Source organism: Schistocerca cancellata, chromosome 9 (assembly GCF_023864275.1).
Source record: "Schistocerca cancellata isolate TAMUIC-IGC-003103 chromosome 9, iqSchCanc2.1, whole genome shotgun sequence".
NCBI lineage: Eukaryota > Metazoa > Arthropoda > Insecta > Orthoptera > Acrididae > Schistocerca > Schistocerca cancellata.
This window is the reverse complement of record NC_064634.1, coordinates 187,118,614-187,138,293: the sequence shown is the minus strand read 5'-3', so window position 1 is coordinate 187,138,293 and position 19,680 is coordinate 187,118,614. Positions and strand designations below refer to the sequence as shown.

General features: G+C 45.4%; 1 protein-coding gene across 1 annotated transcript in view; it reads left to right on the top strand.

Moving 5' to 3' along the window:
- The window catches only part of LOC126100324 (uncharacterized), a 129,412-nt gene that overhangs the window by 95,246 nt on the left and 14,486 nt on the right, over positions 1-19,680 (top strand). Inside the window, exon 2 of the mRNA XM_049910938.1 lies at positions 16,315-16,522. Coding sequence (XP_049766895.1) covers positions 16,315-16,522 — 208 coding nt within the window. The remainder of the gene's footprint in view (positions 1-16,314; positions 16,523-19,680) is intronic.

Here is a 19,680-nt window from a genome sequence, read left to right as displayed (position 1 = left end):
GACGTGACTCACCAACCATTCTGAGAGATTTGCGGCGAATCGCCGTTGAGGAGTGCGACAGTCTGGACAAACAGTGCCTTGGTGAACTTGTGTATAGTATGCCACGATGAATACAGGCATGCATCAGTGTAAGAAGACGTGCTATTGGGTATTAGAGGTACCAGTGTGCACAGCAATCTGGACCACCACCTCCGAAGGTATCTCGCAGTATGGTGGAACAACATCGAATGTGTGGTTTTCATGAGCAATAAAAAGGGCGGAAATGATGTTTATGTTGATCTCTAGTCCAACTTCCTGTACAGGTTCCGGACCTCTCGGAACCGAGCTGAAGAAAAACTTTTTTTGATTTGTGTATTTCGAAAGTAATCGCCATAACTGTTAACACATTTATCGGACGGTGAGACAAGACTGTCAGTGCCTTCATGGTAAATGTTAGCAGGTTGCCTACGAACCATGCACTACATTGACGGCCACGAATGTCTTTCTTCAGGACTCGAAAAGTATGGTAACAGCATGGGGAGAGATCGGGACGTTATGGAGCATGTGTGTGGGCTTCCCACTGGAACTTCTGCAGCGTAGTCGAAACACGCTCGGCAACAAGTGGACAGGTAATTTTATTTTGCGAAGGGTCGCTTGAAGACAAATATTTCCACATGGACAAGACGCCGATAGCAGCAAACTTTTTTTTTTTTCTCATGAAATTTCTGAATACAGCATAAATAACACCAAGTTGAAGAGAAAGGAAAATGGAAGCTGAGAATGAGTCATTAAAATAAATGAATGTAAGAACCCTGGTTGTGGCTTCTCATGCTTAGGTTGTTATGTCTTTCCAAGTAAGTGGAACGATCTCAGGTGACTAACCTGCGTGATTAACTGAAAGAGGTGACCGGTCCGGGTGCGACGGCCTGGACAAGTTTGTAAATGCAAGAGTGTCGAAAGACCAGTGTTGCAGCAGTGGCGTGCACTTTTCACTGTGTGCCAGTATTTTTCGGGTACCAAGCGAAAAGAAAAACACTCAATGTTCTTTAGGTAGTAACAGTAGACCCAGCTTGTTAGTTCACCGAATAGGTTTCTCAACTGTCCTACTAACGTATTAGAATAAAGGCCCAAAAAATACTGAGGCATAACAGTGTAATAAGAATTACGAGAGAGGTATAAGAACAACTATTCGAATTACATTTAACTGTGTATGAGGGGTACAAGAATAACTGTTCGAATTACATGTAACTGTGTCTTGGCTTTCTAAAGGCACTGATATATTTTCTTCACATTTGTTTGAAGTATTATTGGTGAACACTTCTTGAGATTCCAACTTATCAATGGCATTAAACAAGTCGCCAAATTTCGATGAGACTATGAGGCGTCCCTCTTCGAAACACCACGACTCAACAGTGTTTATGTCTATCTCGGTTCCCCTACAACTACTTATTAGTTCCATAATCCTCCAACGTCTACAGTCTAAATGTGTTGTTTTATTTTTTTATTTATGTAAAAAAATTATTTTATCTGAGTTCATATTATAACATGACCAGGACAATGTGATGAGGATTCTACAACGTAGCTTTCGGTATATGAATTTGTGATATTCGGCGCATGTGATCCGTGTCAGGTCGACTTTAGATTAGATTAGATTAGATTAGTTTTACTTTCATTCCAAATATTCCGTAGTGAGGAGGTCCTCCAGGACGTAGAACATGTCAGAAAAACAACAATACTTGACAAATATTTACAACTAAAACAAATAAGCTAATTTACCATTCCACAGGTCCCAAGTGGAATGATCGTCATTTTTTAATGAACACTATATGAAAGAGTCATTTTACAAATACTAATGCACTGAATTTAAAATAAAAAAGTTAATTTATTTATTTATAAGGTAATAAACGTGTAAATCAACTACTATAATACTTATTTACAATGAACACATTACTGCACTGAAACGGTGCAGAAGTTATATATATATATCAGACGGTTTTACTGAGACATTCATCAGTGGAGTAGAAGGAGTTGGCCACCAATAAATCCTTTAGGCTTCTCTTAATCTGAATTTCATTGGTTGTCAAGCTTTTTATGGCTGCTGGCAAGTTATTGAAAATGTGTGTTCCTGAATAATGCACACCTTTTTGTACAAGACTAAGTGACTTTAAATCCTTGTGAAGATTATTCTTATTTCTAGTATTGATTCCATGAAGTGAGCTGTTGGTTTGAAAATGTGATATATTTGTAATGACAAATTTCATTAAAGAATAAATATATTGGGAAGTAGTAGTCAGTATCCCTAGTTCCCTAAACAGGCTTCTGCAGGATGTTCTTGAATTCACACCACATATAGCTCTTACTGCACGTTTTTGTGCCCGGAAAACTTTAGCTTGGCTTGATGAATTACCCCAAAAAATAATCCCATATGGCATTATGGAATGAAAGTAAGCATAGTATGTCAGCTTTTCCATTTTTATATCCCCTGTGTCTGACACAATTCGAATTGCAAATAGAGATTTGTTAAGACGCTTCAGCTGTTCTGCGATGTGCTCCTTCCTCCCAGTTGAATTTATTATCAAGCTGTAATCCCAAGAATCTAACACTGTCCATTTCTTCTATCTGCTTGTCATCGTATGTTAGGCATATACTCGTGAGACACCTCTTACAAGTTCCGAACTGCATGTAGTGTGTTTTTTCAAAGTTTAGTGACAAAGAATTGGCTAGGAACCAGTGATTAATGTCCACAAATATTTATTAGCTGATCTTTCTAAGACTACACTTGATTTGCTATTTATTGCAATGTTTGTATCATTGGCAAACAAAACGAACTTGGCATCTGGTAATGTTACTGACGAAAGGTCATTGATATACAGTAGAAAAAGTAAGGGCCCCGAAATGGAACCTTGTGGGGCCCCACATGTAATTAGTTCCCAGTTGGATGATGCCTGATTGCTTGATACAGGTCTCTTTCCTAATAACCCCCTTTGTTTCCTGCCAGAGATATATACGATTTGAACCATTTTTCAGCATTTCCTGTTACACTATAATATTCTAATTTACTTAAAAGGATATTATGATTTACACAGTCAAATGCCTTAGACAGATCACAAAGTAGGTAACAGATACTCCAGACAGATTTGGTGCGGTGCACGACTATCCCCATTAAGCATTTACGTGTAACTTCCATATCCTCAACGGCCCATCGATGCACGTGTACAAAGTGAAATCTGGTGGTCTGGTGGTAAAGGGCGTCTTTGGCAACCTAGAGGTCGCGGCATTGGATCCCGGTCAGACCACGGATTTTTCAGTCTGCGTTTCAACCCAGCCTTCACCTCTCAACGATGTGAGAATTCGCCATAAACGACACGTAGTTCGCATTCCACGTTAAACTGTAGCTGCCATTTCCCGCTTGGGTAACTGGGTTAGGTTAGGGACACGCAAGTCGCCGAAGTGGCATACGATACCTTGAAGACACACATATTTGTGAACATAACATCACTTCAGGAGAACAATTTTAAAACCACTATACATATGACACGTTCGGGTGATAGTAATGTTTAAGTTTTCTGCCTGTACGACAACATAACGAACACCAAACGTCTGTGGTATTTCAGAAAGACGTCGCGAAGTGCGACAGTGTCAGATGGTTTCCTAGGACAATGGCAAGAAAGGCGCTTCGAAGGTAACTCACTGTTCGTTGGCGGCAATCACTGGTGGACATCTGTTTGGCAGCCCAGTCATAGGTTCTCCGATGTTTTACGACGCATGCTCAGAGACTGGCAAGATAAAATGGAGCGATGTCCTCTTGACATAAAATGCTAAAAGTTACACAGCTCTCTTTTGTGAACACTCGCGATTAGCACCAGTGTCAGTCCAAATTGATCTTGTGACTCAATGTGGTAAGGGGGTAAATGATTAGAAAGCAGAGCTTGTTTTTGGACGCAACGTTTAGATTGACAGTTTACAGTTTCCGCCGTTATACGCCCCTTTTTCACGAGCAGCTGTCTTGTCTCAATCGACTACTCGTGGCAAGTGAGTCTACTGCCGCGCCCCTGGCGTTTTATTCCTAAGTTGAGTCTCGCCTGTCACGAGCGATTATTTTCGTTTACGCGGCAGCACCAAAATGGCGTGCGTTGAAAGATGTCCGAGGGTGCCCATACTTGGGATCAAGAGCGAAACGACCCGGCCTATTCCAGGCCGCTGCACGTCAGGAAACGGGAGATTCACACTGTGGCGTGCAGTTAAAGAATGCGTATTGACAGCTGTTCATCCAGGCAGCCTTATACAGCACTCCGTCCGGCCTCAGATCACACTGCGTGCGTTCAAAAGCAGCCGATTGCGGAACGCACTGTTTCCCCGATGGGACCTGTGACTTCCTTTGTCCTGGGCCGCGGTCATCAGTTGCCGCGGTGCCGTGTTTATCACCAGCGGCAAAGAAAGAGCGCGACCCGCCCAAGTCTTCCAGAGTTGTCCCTACTAGGCAGCCCCGCACGTACCCCTTAGTACATTAATGTGAAACTTAATCTGAGATAGTAAACTCATTTGTAGTAATTTTTTTTAAAAGGCAGTTTACTATTGGAGTTGGGTACAGACATAACGGTATAATGTCCAGAAAGTTAAAAATTCGTCTGAAATAACATCTTCAGAGAATATTGAAGTGAGGAATGAATTCCAGATAGGGATGAGAAGGTAGCCCATTTCAGGCATTAGCGGTTCTATGCACCTCGACCTTGACCGATGTCGCAAACCCCATCTGCCCGTAGTGTTTTGATGTAATGTCAACAATAATGCACGATGGTTTACTTGATTGGCTCGTCGGCTGAGCTGGCCTCTATTGCCTGGCTGTAAGTAAGCTTTCAGAAATTTTCAATAAGCACTCTAAACTTTTTAGGGTGGCAGCAAAAATTAAATCAGCTGTTTTTATTTCCAGAAAATGACTTTAAAAATGGTTGAAATGGCTCTGAGCACTATGCGACTTAACTTCTGAGGTCATCAGTCGCCTATAACTTAGAACTAATTAAACCTAACTAACCTAAGGACATCACACACATCCATGCCCGAGGCAGGATTCGAATCCGCGACCGTAGCGGTCGCTGGGATCCAGACTGTAGCGCCTAGAAGCGTACGGCCACTCCAGCCGGCTGACTTAAAAATAGTTATGAACGTTTTTAACTGGTTCGGAGCTGTAAGTTCTTTTGACTACTTAAAAGTCGCTATTAGTTTTCCAAAATATCAAAAATACTCCATATCCTCAGGCCTAACCCCTGTGCTCCTGTGACGATTTACGAGATACGAGCACAATATTCGCCTTCTTTGGGGTTGGTCTATCCACTTGTTTCCAGAGCTTGCTTTGTTTCTTTGTTGTCTTAGCGTCATAGTAATACGCCAGCTATCGCCATGGAGATCAGGAGGCACGCCAAGTTATTTGCATTGGCCTGACAGGGCTGCAACATTCCGCTGATGCCTCGGGTCGTCGGGCTTCTTGAATGGTTAAAAGCAATCGCGGCACCCAGCGTCGACGACTTTTGTCATGTTTAAAATGTTGTGTAACTCAGCCCGGATTCTTGCATTGTTGTTTCAGTTCAAAAGCAGAAAACGAATTACCATACTCTATTTAACTTCATTAATTGTCTCCACCATCCTTTTTTTTCTTGGCTTGCCACATGCTGTGATATTTTTTCCAGAGATTTCCATGTCAATTTAAAACCAAACACCTGCCACAATGGGAACATGGAATGGGTCCATTGAAAATAATCATCACATGCATTAAGACATTTATCGTATTGGGAGACGAGATGTTCAGTTCCTGTTTCCTAGAACGTGGTCGGCCGCTGAGGGACACACAACCGCACACACGTTTGATTTTCCTTGTCCAGCTAACGAACGTCAACTTTAATCTTTCTTCAGGTCGCCAAAGATCCGAAAATCACACGACGAAAGATCCGGGTTGTACGGACAATGTTGCAGTTTTTCCCAACCACCTTCGTCCGATTGGCAGTGTGGGGACAGGCGTTACGTGAAACAGGATGATTTCGTCCGAGAGCGCTCCTAATTGTTTTGACTTTATGGTGCGTCGCAGCTTCTGGAAAGTGTCTTCAGAGTGCTGCCCATTGATTGTGATTCCAAACTCGAGAAATGCGACTATCAGAGGGCTTCTGAAGTCGAAGAAGGTCATCATGACCGTATCAGAACTTGTTTGAACAGCTTTATGTTTCTTTGCCGGGGCAAATGTGGGATGTTTCCACTGTTGGTTGTACCGTTTGCCCTCAAGATGTCGGAACGCTGTCAGACAGAATCATTCTGTTGCATGATAACGCCCACCCCCAAGCTGTCTATCGGACGAGGCTACACTCCAACAATTTAGTTGGGAAACACTAAAACATCGTCCGTACAGCCCGGGTCTTTCACCATGTGATTTTTACATCTTTGGAGACTTGAAGAGAGGCATGCGTTGACGACGGTTTCATTCGGACGAGGAAGTGCAAGAATGGGTGCGGTTATGGATCTACGAAACAGTAAATGAACGTCTCGTCTTCCAGAGGGATAAATGTCTTAATACATATATGGTGGTTACTTTTGTACGGATCCATTGCATGGTCTCGTTGTGGCGGGTGTTTGGTTTTCATTTGGCTGCCCATCATAGACCATCACTGCAGACACGTGCCTGTAAACAAAGAAAAAAATTCTTTACGTGGCTTTATTTTTTCGAGGTAATAAACGAAACTTTGTCTAAATCTCCTACAGCCTGTGGTATTATGATAGTTATTACTGTATGCAACAGAGAAATCTCGCAAGCTTCGTTATATCCGTTACGGATGACGAAAGGCAATTGTGATTTAAATTGGCGGGTTATGTGCTAGTGGTATGCAACCAGTAGCTTTTTAAATTTAATATGATGCATTATACCATTAACTACACTCCTGGTCAAAAAAGTGAAACACCCAGACGACACAGTCAGATGCCAAAATAAATTCGTACACGTACACACCATCAGAGGGTACGTAAATGATTGGAGTTACAGTTGTCTGTGACAGGTGCAGTGGTCACCAGAGTGCTTTTGTGTTGTTTATGTTTACTGTTGTTCAAATGTGTTCAAATGTTTGTGAAATCCTATGGGACTCAACTGCTAAGATCATCAGCCCCTAAGCTTACACACTACTTAACCTAAATTATCCTAAGGACAAACACACACACCCATGCACGAGGGAGGACTCGAACCTCCGCTGGGACCAGCCGCACACTCCAGGACTGCAGCGCCTGAGACCGCTCGGCTAATGCCGCGCGGCTTTACTGTTGTTATCAGGCTTGGTAACATATACGGGGTGATTCAAAGTTCCTATTAGAGGCTTCTAGGAGATGTAGAGCAGACTTTGAGGATGAGGTTATGATCAGAAAACCATGACCGGAAATGTACGATTTGGATGTAACATAAGTTTGGCGATCTGTCAAGCAAATCTCCCAGTTCACGGAAAGCACAGAAACTGAGAGGAGGGCGCCGACGTCAGTCCCTGTTCTAATCGTGACCTCACATGATCCCTTCGTCCAACTACAACAACTGCTCTTAGAAATTGGTACGTTCGAAACTGGGAGCATTGTCAATGGTGCTCCATGGACGTCCCGGACTCTCGACTTTTAAGAGGACGTCCTTTACCACGTAGAAGAGAACCCGAGGACAAGTACTCGAAACACTGCCCATGCCAAGTGATCCTGCAGCATACAGGACAGAGCTCGTTCTCTCTTCTGCGTGCGTACCGTGAAGAGAAAGGGAAATGATCCGATCCTCAAACTGATTTTATATCTAAATAAAGCATTTCCAGACAAGGGTTCTTTATAAGAACTTCATCTACCAAGTCCCCTCTACAACCTCTAGAAGCCCATAATAGGAAATTTGAATCTTTTTGTACAAAGAGCGCGAACAGTGTCAGTTGTTGAGTAATCAGTGGTAAGGACACCGAGATGCTGCGCACTCGTTTGAGACAGAGCTAAAGAGCAAATTAGACAGTTTTAAAGGGGCCTGACAGTGGGTCTCCTTGTGGCAGGCTAGCTGAATCGGATCGTGCAGTATCCAGATTTGTGGGGCTTTGGGACGTGAAAGTGGAAGAAACCCGATACTGGATTGCATGGGAAGGTGGGGACAGGCATATTCGTCGCTGCGGTTCTGGTCTGAGCAACTCAAGGGAGGACTGCCATATTGCGCACCAAGCATACTGTAACACCTTCGCATCTGTGCTTACCACCCGATAAGTAGTGGACTCCCTTTAACATTCTGCGTCATCCCGGACCATTAGTCAGAGCAAAGTAGCAGCAATAGGGAATTGCCCTCCCATGTGCAGACTGTCATTACCACTACAATACAAACAGCAGCGTGGGGTGGTGGAGCCGTGACTGGGAAGTATGGACTGCTGATAAATGGTGTTGCACTGTGATCGGTTATGAATCGTGGTTCTGCACTACCCCAGGGGACCATCGTTGGCTAGCATGGTGGCTGCCTGCTGGGAGGTCCAAATTTTCCAGTGTTTGGAGAGACACAGCCATCAGGTATGAGTTCAGGTCACGGATGGCAATGAGTGAGTAAACTCTGAGGGCACAACTGTACGTCAAGGACATTGTGGGTCTTCACATATTACCTCTCATGCGACAGTGTTGTGGAGCTACACTACTGGCCATTAACATTGCTACACTAAGAAGAAATGCAGATGATAAACGGGTATCCAGTGGACAAATATATTATACTAGAACTGACATGTGATTACATTTTCACGCAATTTGGGTTCATAGATCCTGAGAAATCAGTACCCAGAACAACCACCTCTGGCCGTAATACGCCTGGGCATTGAGTCAAACATAGCTTGGATGGCGTGTACAGGTACAGCTGCCCATGCAGCTTCAACACGATACCGCAGTTCATCAAGAGTAGTGACTGGCGTATTGTGACGAGCCAGTTGCTTGGCCACCATTTATCAGACGTTTTTAATTGGTGAGAGATCTGGAGAATGTGCTGACCAGGGCAGCAGTCGAACATTTTCTGTATCCTGAAAGGGCCGTACAGGACCTGCAACATGCGGTCGTGCATTATCCTGCTGAAATGTAGGGTTTCGCAGAGCTCGAATGAAGGGTAGAGCCACGGGTCGTAACACATCTGAAATGTAATGGCCACTCTTCAAAGCGCCGTCAATACGAAGAAGAGGTGACCGAGACGTGTAACCAATGGCACCCCATACCATCACGCCGGGTGATACGCCAGTATGGCGATGACGAATACACGCTTCCAATGTGCGTTCACCGCGATGTCGCCAAACACGCATGCGACCATCATGATGCTGTAAACAGAACCTGGATTCATCCGAAAAAATGACGTTTTGCCATTCGTGCACCCAGGTTCGTCGTTGAGTATACCATCGCAGGCGCTCCTGTCTATGATGCAGCGTCAAGGGTAACCGCAGCCATAGTCTCCGAGCTCATAATCCATTCTGCTGCAAACGTCGTCGAACTGTTGGTGCAGATGGTTGTTGTCTTGCAAACGTCCCCATCTGTTAACTCAGGGATCGAGACGTGGCTGCACGATCCGTTACAGCCATGTGGATAAGATGCCTGTCATCTGGACTGTTAGTGATACGAGGCCTTTGGGATCCAGCACGGCGTTCTGTATTACCGTCCTGAACCCAGCGATTCCATATTCTGCTAACATTCATTGGATCTCGACCAACGCGAGCAGCAATGTCGCGATACGATAAACAGCAATCGCGACAGGCTACAATCCGACCTTTATCAAAATCGGAAACGTGATGGTACGCGTTGGAAACTTTTGTCATTTCAGCACGTTGTAGGCGTCGCCAGCGGCGCCAACCTTGTGTGAATGCTCTGAAATGCTAATCATTTGCATATCACAGCATCTTCTTCCTGTCGGTTAAATTTCGCGTCTGTAGCACGACATCTGCGTGGTGTAGCAGTTTTAATGGTCAGTAGTGTACTTTGCAGGACAATGCTCGCCCACACATGGCACATAGTCTCTATGAACTGTCTGTGTGATGTTGAGTTTTCCCATGGCCAGGAAGATCCCACATCTACCCCCAATACAACGTGTGGGACCAGCTCTGACATCAGCTTTGCCCCAGTACCAGTATCCAGGATATCCAGCTAGGTTCAGGAGGGGATACGACTCCTTCACGACACCCTCCTTTAGTGTATTAGTGCATACATCCAGGCCGGGAGGGGTGTAACATCATACTAGTAACAGGACTTATACTGCAAAGGTCTTTGTAAATTTGACTCGCTTTTGTAACAATTTCAATGACTTCACATAACCTCTCACCCCGTAAAGTGTTCGTTTCCTCATCCCCTTCTGGGTGCTTCAGTTGTTTCTTTTTCATTTTTTTCTTTTTTCAGGCAGTGTAGTTTTGAGCCAAATGCAGTCTCATCATCAGACTGAGGTGTTATCAGAAACATTACAAGATGGTTCAAAATGAATATACATACTTCGAAGACATATATTTATTAAACTGTAAGACATATAATCATGAAACATGCCGCTCGGACTAGCTGCGCGGTTTGTGGCCTCATGTGGCGGATTGCGCGGCCCCTCCCGCCGTAGGTTCGAGTCCTCGCTCGGCCGTGTGTGTGTGTGTCGTTATTAGCATAAGTTAGTTTAAGTAGTATGTAAATCTAGGGACCGATGACCGCAGTAGTTCGGTCCCTTAGCAATTCACACACATGAAACATCGGACACACATTTACGAGTTTCTCAAGTTTAGATTACAGGTCTTCAATATATGCTCCACCCGTGAAACGAACAATATCATATCGACACTCGAATTCCTCGCGTATTCGTGCATGTCCACCGTCGTTGTAGTTATGGCAGCATGGACCCGGTTCTTTAACTCTTCTCGATTCTGTGCTACTGTTGGTGCATAGACGTTGGCCTTAATGAAACTGCAAAGGAAGAATTAACAGGGCGTCAGATCCGGTGACCGTGGAGGCAAGCTGAGAAGTACTAAGTCGCCGGCTGTTTGACGGCCAATCCAATTTCGTAGAGCTTCATTCAGTTATTTACGCACTTGGCCGTTCCTGTGAGGGCGTGCTCCATCTTGTTGAAAAATAAAGTTGTCCTCGTTAAGCCTCGGAAACAACCAATTTTGTAACATAACAAGATACTTCTGACAATTAATCGTGTTTCCATCAAAGAAGAATGGGTCGTAAACAGATCGCACATTGACTTTGGGTGAATCTCATACATGTTCAGGGTGTGCATGTGAGTTCTGTAGGCCCCAAATTCCAACAATGTGTTTGTTTACTTTCCCAACAAGGTGGAAAGTCGCTTCATCACTGAAAACGATGCTTTGGGAGAAAGTGTTATCATTGTCAACAGCATTATGAAGCTCGTCAGGAAATGCCACGCGTTTGTGTTTGCCGTCATGACGTAGAGCCTGTAACAGTTGTAACTATGGCTTCATAACCAATCAACATCTCAAAACACGCCTAATTGTTGTTGTAGACAGTTGTAACTCCCGACTGGTGTGACGAGATGATTTCTTAGGACCACGTTAGAAAACGAGGGTACTCTTTCCTTTACATACACTGCCTGTCTCTAAAAACTGTCGATGCCATCTGCGAGTGTTCCATTCATTCGGAAGATCAGTTTGGAATCTCACCATGAAACTTTTTGCACTGTAATCATGGAATTCCACTTTGGAATCTCGAGAACACAAAATGATTTCTGCTGCGGTATAGCCATTTTATAATATGTGGCGCTAACCAAAAAAGAGAAGACAACCGACATCTAGCGGCAATGAATATAAACTAGACAATGTATTTGTTCCTCGAATAACTGAGTCGTTGTTCAGTGATCGATAGTTTTGACAACATAATACTTTGTACGAGGGTCACTCCAAAAGAAATGCACGCTATTTTTTTTAAAAAATCCCTCTTTTATTCTACATGTTTGAAAGTTTTAGTGTGTAGATATATCCTTTAGCAACAATATTTTCATTTCTCCATATAATTTCCATCCCTCTCAGCTGCCTTACGCCATCTTGGAACCAGCGACTGTATACCTTCACGGTAAAATTCTGGACCAACCTGTTGGAGCCACTGTTTGGCAGCGTGCACAAGGAAGTCATCATCTTCAAACCTTGTTCCACGAAGAGAGCCTTTCAGTTTCCCAAAGATATGATAGTTACATGGAGCCAGGTCAGGACTGTAAGGCGGGTGTTTCAGTGTTGTCCTTTCGAGTTTTGCGATCGCTTCGATGGTTTTTTGACTGACATGTGGCTGTGCATTGTCGTGCAACAGCAAAACATCCTACTTTGGCCGATGTGGTCGAACACGACTCAGTCGAGCTTGAAGTTCCTTCAGTGTCGTCACATATGCGTCTGTCAGCAGTCACCAATTCGTTAACTCTCTGCACATTGTCTGGAGTGTGTGCAGTACGAGGCCTGCCTCTGCGAGGGAAATCCTCAATATTGCCGTTCCCGCTTTCATCACGTAACCTTTGCCCACCGACTAACTGTACTGCGATCCACAGCAGCATCCCCACACACCTTTTTCTACCTCTTGTGGATGTTTCCCACAGTCTCGTTTTCACAGCACAGGAATTCTATGACAGCACGTTGCTTCTGACGAACGTCAAGTGTAGCAGCCATCTTGAAGATATGCTGTGACGGCGCCACTCACGGGAACAGGTTGAACTAAGTTTGAAAACAAGTGGGAATGATGTATCTACACACTGTAAAGCTTTCACACATGCAGAATGAAAACTGTATTTTTACAAAAATAGTGTGCATTTCTTTTGGAGTGACCCTCGTGATACGTATGTTCTATTTGAAACCCCCTGTGTTTTCTGGATCATGTGCAGCTCGGCTATAGGGTCACTGTGATTACATGGCGTGTTCATGAGAAAATTATTTCCAGAATGAACACTGAAGGAAAAACATAGTATGCCCTTTTAGTAGCATCCAATTCACTCAATATTTATTGTTGAAATAGTGCATATGTGGCTCTGAGGTACCAGGTACCGACCAGTGCTGAAACACATTTGTTAGTACGTAGCATAGGCTCTAGCGGCGGCACTTCAATCACTGACTCCAGCATCCAGTCGATGGTACAGATAGCGCGTACTGTCCTGAAATACGTTATTCCACGCCTGCTCGGCCTGCCCACGTAGTTCTGTAATAGATGTTGGTTGACGAGTCGCATAAGTCACTTCTTGTCCCGGGATATCCCACACGCTCTCGATTGGAGACAAGTCTGGAGATGATACTGGTCAGTAAAGTTGCTGCACGTGTTGCAGAGCACGTTGTGTTTCTAGGGCAGTGTGTGGACGAGCTTTATCCTTTTGAAACAACACATAATCTTCTTATAGGAAGAACAAGAAAAGAACTAGCTGAATAACATTCTACACATACTGTGCGCTGGTTAGCGTCCCTTCCAGAAACACCAAAGGGAACGAGAGTTGTAGCTTGTCGCACGCCAGGCCATAAGACCTGGGATGGAATCGGTGTTTCTTGGACAAATGCACTCTGAGGCAGCGCTCACCAAGTCTACGTCGTTCGCGCAAACGATCATCACTTGCATGGGGGCAGAATTTGCTTTCATCGCTGAAAACCACGGCGCGCCATTCCATCTCCAGGTGGTCCTCTCACAGCACCAGGGAAGCTGTGCACGTCGATGCTGTGGCGTGTGTGGTAGATAGGTTAGAGGTGTGTGTGCACGTAGTCCCACTGCTAATAACCGATTAACAACAGCTCATGTTGAAACACGTGAGCTCACATGCCCTCTTATCTGTGCTGTGGTTGGTGTCCTTACATTACAACAATCCCGGCAGGCGTCTGCGCTGCGTGGACGTCTTCTAGAACCTCGTGTCTGTGTGTATGAGAATGTTCACGTTATCACTGATACGAGCATCGTTGCACAACTGACACGGCACGTCCAACGTGTGTGGCAATTCTCTAAAAGGAGTATCCAGCCACTCGGAAGGCCACAGTATAATCCATTTCAAAGTCGCTCAGCTGGCTGTAGGAAGTGGCAGTGCGTCTGTGTGGCACGGTTGCCTGCTTGCTTCAAACGTTTGCACCAGAATGAACCTTCTAATAGTGAACATTCTCTATTAAAGGATAGACACAGATGGTGCTTTGGCAGTTGTGCCACTACGCTATCTCTTGGCGGACAGCCGGCCGTTGTGGCCGAGCGGTTCTACGCGCTTCAGTCCGGAACCGCGCTGCTGCTACGGTCGCAGGTTCCAATCCTGCCTCGGGCATGGATCTGTGTGATGTCCTTAGGTTAGTTAGGTTTACGTAGTTGTAAGTCTAGGGGACTGATGACCTCAGATGTTAAGTCCCATAGTGCTTAGAGCCATTTAAACCATCTTGGCGGACGACGTTGAAACAATTATCAGTGCATGTACGAGGGTCACTCCAAAAGAAATGCACACTATTTTTGTAAAAATACAGTTTTCATTCTGCGTGTGTGAAAGCTTTACAGTGTGTAGATACGTCCTTCCCACTTGTTTTCAAACTTAGTTCAACCTGTTCCCGTGAGTGGCGCCGTCACAGCATATCTTCAAGATGGCTGCTACACTTGACGTTCGTCAGAAGCAACGTGCTGTCATAGAATTCCTGTGCTGTGAAAACGAGACAGTGGGAAACATCCACAAGAGGTTGAAAAAGGTGTATGGAGATGCTGCTGCTGTAGATCGCAGTACAGTTAGTCGGTGGGCAAGCAGGTTACGTGATGAAAGTGGGCACGGCAATATTGAGGATTGTCCTCACAGCGGCAGGCCTCGTACTGCACACACTCCAGACAATGTGCAGAGAGCTAACGAACTGGCGACTGCTGACAGACGCATCACAGTAAACGAATTGTTACGCTGCGTTGGGATAGGGGAAGGAAGTGTTTGCAGAATACTGAAAGTGTTGGCGTTAAAAAAGGTTTGTGCCCGGTAGGTTCCCAGGATGTTGACAGTTACTCACAAAGGAACAAGAAAAACGGTATGCAGCGAAGTTTTGGAACAGAACGAGAATGGTGGAGATGAATTTCTTGGAAGAATTGTGACAGATGATGAAACATGGCTCCATTATTTTTCACCAGAGACGAAGAGACAATGAATGGAGTGGCATCATGCAAATTCACCCAAGAAAAAAAAAATTTCAAAACCACACCTTCTGCTGGAAAAGTTATGGCTACAGTGTTTTTCGATTCCGAAGGACTCTTGCTTGCAGACATCATGCCAAGTGGATCCTCACTGAAGAAACTTCAAGCTCGACTGAGTCGTGTTCGACCACATCGGCAAAAGCAGGATGTTTTGCTGTTGCACGACAATGCACAGCCACATGGCAGTCAAAAAACCATGGAAGTGATCACAAACCTCGGATGGACAACACTGAAACAGCCGCCTTACAGTCCTGACCTGGCTCCATATGACTATCATATCTTTGGGAAACTGAAAGACTCTCTTCGTGGAACAAGATTTGAAGATGATGACTTTCTTGTGCACACTGCCAAACAGTGGCTCCAACAGGTTGGTCCAGAATTTTACCGTGAGTGTATACAGTCGCTGGTTCCAAGATGGTGTAAGGCAGCTGAGAGGGATGGAAATTATGTGGAGAAATGAAAATATTGTTCCTAAATGATATATCTACAAACTGTAAAACTTTCAAACATGTAGAATAAAAGATGGATTTCAAAAGAAATAGTGTGCATTTCTTTCGGAGTGACCCTCATACTGTCCCCCACGTGGCGGGTCAAAATCGACGTTGGCTTTTCAGATGTACTAGTTTTTTTTTTTTCAGCACTGTATATTTTAGTCAGGTCAGACACACAGTCTCTCCTCTCTCTCTCTCTCTCTCTCTCTCTCTCTCTCTCTCCCTCTCCCTCTCTCTCTCCCTCTCCACCCTCTTTCTCTCTTTCTCGAGCCCCCCCCCCCCCCATACACACACACAAAATACTTACGTGCACTTGGCTGGTGACGACGAGCATGCAGTGACTCGAAAACTACTTGCTGGTACAACAACTCTTATGAAATTCAAAAATCCACTGGTTACATGTGTTACCTACACATAGCGCCGAACTTCAGAAGAGACAGCTCGTATAGTCTCGAGTTAATGTTTCACGCTGACCGTTGTGTGTACATTGGTTTGAAACTTCCTGGAAGATTAAAACTGTTTAAAGGATCTCGACTCAAACTCGGAACCTTGCACTTCAAGGTTCGAGCCCCAGTGTGGGGAAGAGTGTCAGTTTACAATGAAATGTTAATTTGCTTAGTCTTTAATAGCAGTGTGGAACTGCCATACAAGTGCCTCGGCAAGGTCGCTAACGGCAGCACGCTGCTCCCCCTGTGTGCAGGCCCCGTCGCTGTTGTTCGTGCCGCTCCTGGTGTCCGCGCTGTGCGCGCCGTCCTGGGGGCGCTTCGTGGCCGCCGACGGCTCGCTGCCGACCACCACCACGGAGGGCCCGCCACAGCCGTACAGCTTCGTCTACGTGGCCGGCCGCTACCCCGGACACATCGACCGCACTCACAACGAGGAGAGCGACGGCTCCGGCGTCGTCAGGGGTCAGTAACCGTCATTTCTTCTTCTTTCTCGCGTGAATCCAAAACACGTTACTACGACGGCTATCGGCCGTGAAATGGAAACCACAGCAAAAGTAAAAAACTGGTCAAGTGCGGGTAGGACTCGCGCACTGAGAGTTCTGTGCGAAGTTAGTTTTATAGTTCATCGATCCTGGTAATCGAGAATCCTAATGGTTTTTGCCTGTTATCGGTATCGATACTGGCAAGATATTGAAACCGGGAATTGCAAGATTGTATCAAATTCTCTACAGTAGTTCCTCAGACTGCCCCGTACGTAAAAAAAAGAAGCGAGCAGGGGAGTTAAATTTACATATGTAGAGAGAGATGATTTAATAAAACATTTTTATTTACTTACTACAACATGACTGCAATATACACTCATGCTCATAAATTAAGGATAGCGCCGGCCGTGGTGGCCGAGCGCTTTTAGGCGCTACAGTCTGGAACCGCGCGGCCGCTACGGTCGCAGGTTCGAATCCTGCCTCGGGCATGGATGTGTGTGCTGTCCTTAGGTTAGTTAGGTTTAATTACTTCTAAGTTCTAGGCGACTGATGACCTCAGAAGTTAAGTCGCATAGTGCTCAGAGCCATTTGAACCAATTAAGGATAATTGGGCCCGCATCTCGTGGTCGTGCGGTAGCGTTCTCGCTTCCCACGCCCGGGTTCCCGGGTTCGATTCCCGGCGGGGTCAGGGATTTTCTCTGCCTCGTGATGGCTGGGTGTTATGTGCTGTCCTTAGGTTAGTTAGGTTTAAGTAGTTCTAAGTTCTAGGGGACTGATGACCATAGATGTTAAGTCCCATAGTGCTCAGAGCCATTTTTTAAGGATAATTGCAGAATGTGGTGCCACACAAAATGGCACTACACAAAACTGGCGCTAATAGCATGGGCACATAGGGAACACACGCGACACAGATCTGTAAGTCCATGGTATTGGTGATAAGTTGAGGAATCCGTCCCGAAACACATGTGCTACAAAACGCCACTGTTTCCTGGGCATGTACCCCGACATAAATATGGGATATGATCACCATGCACACGTACACAGGCCGCACAACGGGTTGGCATACTCTGTATCAGATGGTCGAACTGATGCTGGGGTTTAGCCTCCCACTCTTGCACCAGTGCCTGTCGGAGTTCCTGAAGTGTCCTAGGGGTTTGAAGACGTGCAGCGATACGTCGACCGAGAGCATCTTAGACGTGGTCGATGGGGTTTAGGTTTGGAGAACAGGCAGGCCACTCCATTCGCCTGATATCTTCCGTTTCAAGGTACTCCTCCACGATGGCAGCTCGGTGGTGCCGTGCGTTATCATCCATCAGGAGGATGGTGGGACCCACTGCACCCCTGAAACGGCCGACATACTGGTGCAAAATGATGTCCCGAAACACCTGACCAATTACAGTTCCTCTGTCAAAGACATGAAGGGGTTACATGCACCAATCATAATCCCACCCCACACCATCAAACCACGACGTCCATACAGGTCCCCTTCAGGGTCATTAAGGGGTTGATGCCTGGTTCTTGGTTCACGCCAAATGAAAACTGTGGTGTGCGTACTGTAAGACCTCCGGTACACACACCATCAGATTATTTGACTCGTCGCTCTAACGAAGTAGGCGAGTGTCAGCTATATGTCTCGTGGTCTTATCGTGGCGTGTTTATCTTCTGCCATTAGGTCAGACGATAGAAATGCCACTTGCACTCTTAGAGTAGCAGATTGACAGTGACCAACTTTAAACAGAACTTGATTAATTTTCACACACATTTATTAAAATAATAACAAGCAAAAAATTTCTTAACTTGGTTCTGGATGCTATTTACAATTGAGAATCTGAAGTTCCTTTGGTATTGGTACGTTAATCTTATTCTCACATACGAGGTGCATTCAAGTTCTAAGGCCTCCGATTTTTTCTCTAATTAACTACTCACCCGAAATCGATGAAACTGGCGTTACTTCTCGACGTAATCGCCCTGCAGACGTACACATTTTTCACAACGCTGACGCCATGATTCCATGGCAGCGGCGAAGGCTTCTTTAGGAGTCTGTTTTGGCCACTGGAAAATCGCTGAGGCAATAGCAGCACGGCTGGTGAATGCGCGGCCACGGAGAGTGTCTTTCATTGTTGGAAAAAGCCAAAAGTCACTAGGAACCAGGTCAGGTGAGTAGGGAGCATGAGTAATCACTTCAAAGTTGTTATCACGAAGAAACTGTTGCGTAACGTTAGCTCGATGTGCGGGTGCGTTGTCTTGGTGAAACAGCACACACGCAGCCCTTCCCGGACGTTTTTGTTGCAGTGCAGGAAGGAATTTGTTCTTCAAAACATTTTCGTAGGATGCACCTGTTACCGTAGTGCACTTTGGAATGCAATGGGTAAGGGTTACGCCCTCGCTGTCCCAGAACATGGACACCATCATTTTTTCAGCACTGGCGGTTACCCGAAACTTTTTTGGTGGCGGTGAATCTGTGTGCTTCCATTGAGCTGACTGGCGCTTTGTTTCTGGATTGAAAAATGGCATCCACGTCTCATCCATTGTCACAACCGACGAAAAGAAAGTCCCATTCATGCTGTCGTTGCGCGTCAACATTGCATGGCAACATGCCACACGGGCAGCCATGTGGTCGTCCGTCAGCATTCGTGGCAACCACCTGGATGACACTTTTCGCATTTTCAGGTCGTCATGCAGGATTGCGTGCACAGAACCCACAGAAATCCCAACTCTGGAGGCGATCTGTTCAACACTCATTCGGCGATCCTCCAAAACAATTCTCTCCACTTTCTCGATCATGTCGTCAGACCGGCTTGTGCGAGCCCGAAGTTGTTTCGGTTTGTTGTCACACGATGTTCTGCCTTCATTAAACTGTCGCACCCACGAACGCACTTTCGACACATCCATAACTCCATCACCATATGTCTCCTTCAACTGTCGATGAATTTCAATTGGTTTCGCACCACGCTAATTCAGGAAACGAATGATTGCACGCTGTTCAAGTAAGGAAAACGTCGTCATTTTAAGTATTTAAAACAGTTCTCATTCTCGCCGCTGGCGGTAAAATTCCATCTGCCGTACGGTGCTGCCATCTCTGGGACGTATTGACAATGAACGCGGCCTCATTTTAAAACAATGCGCATGTTTCTATCT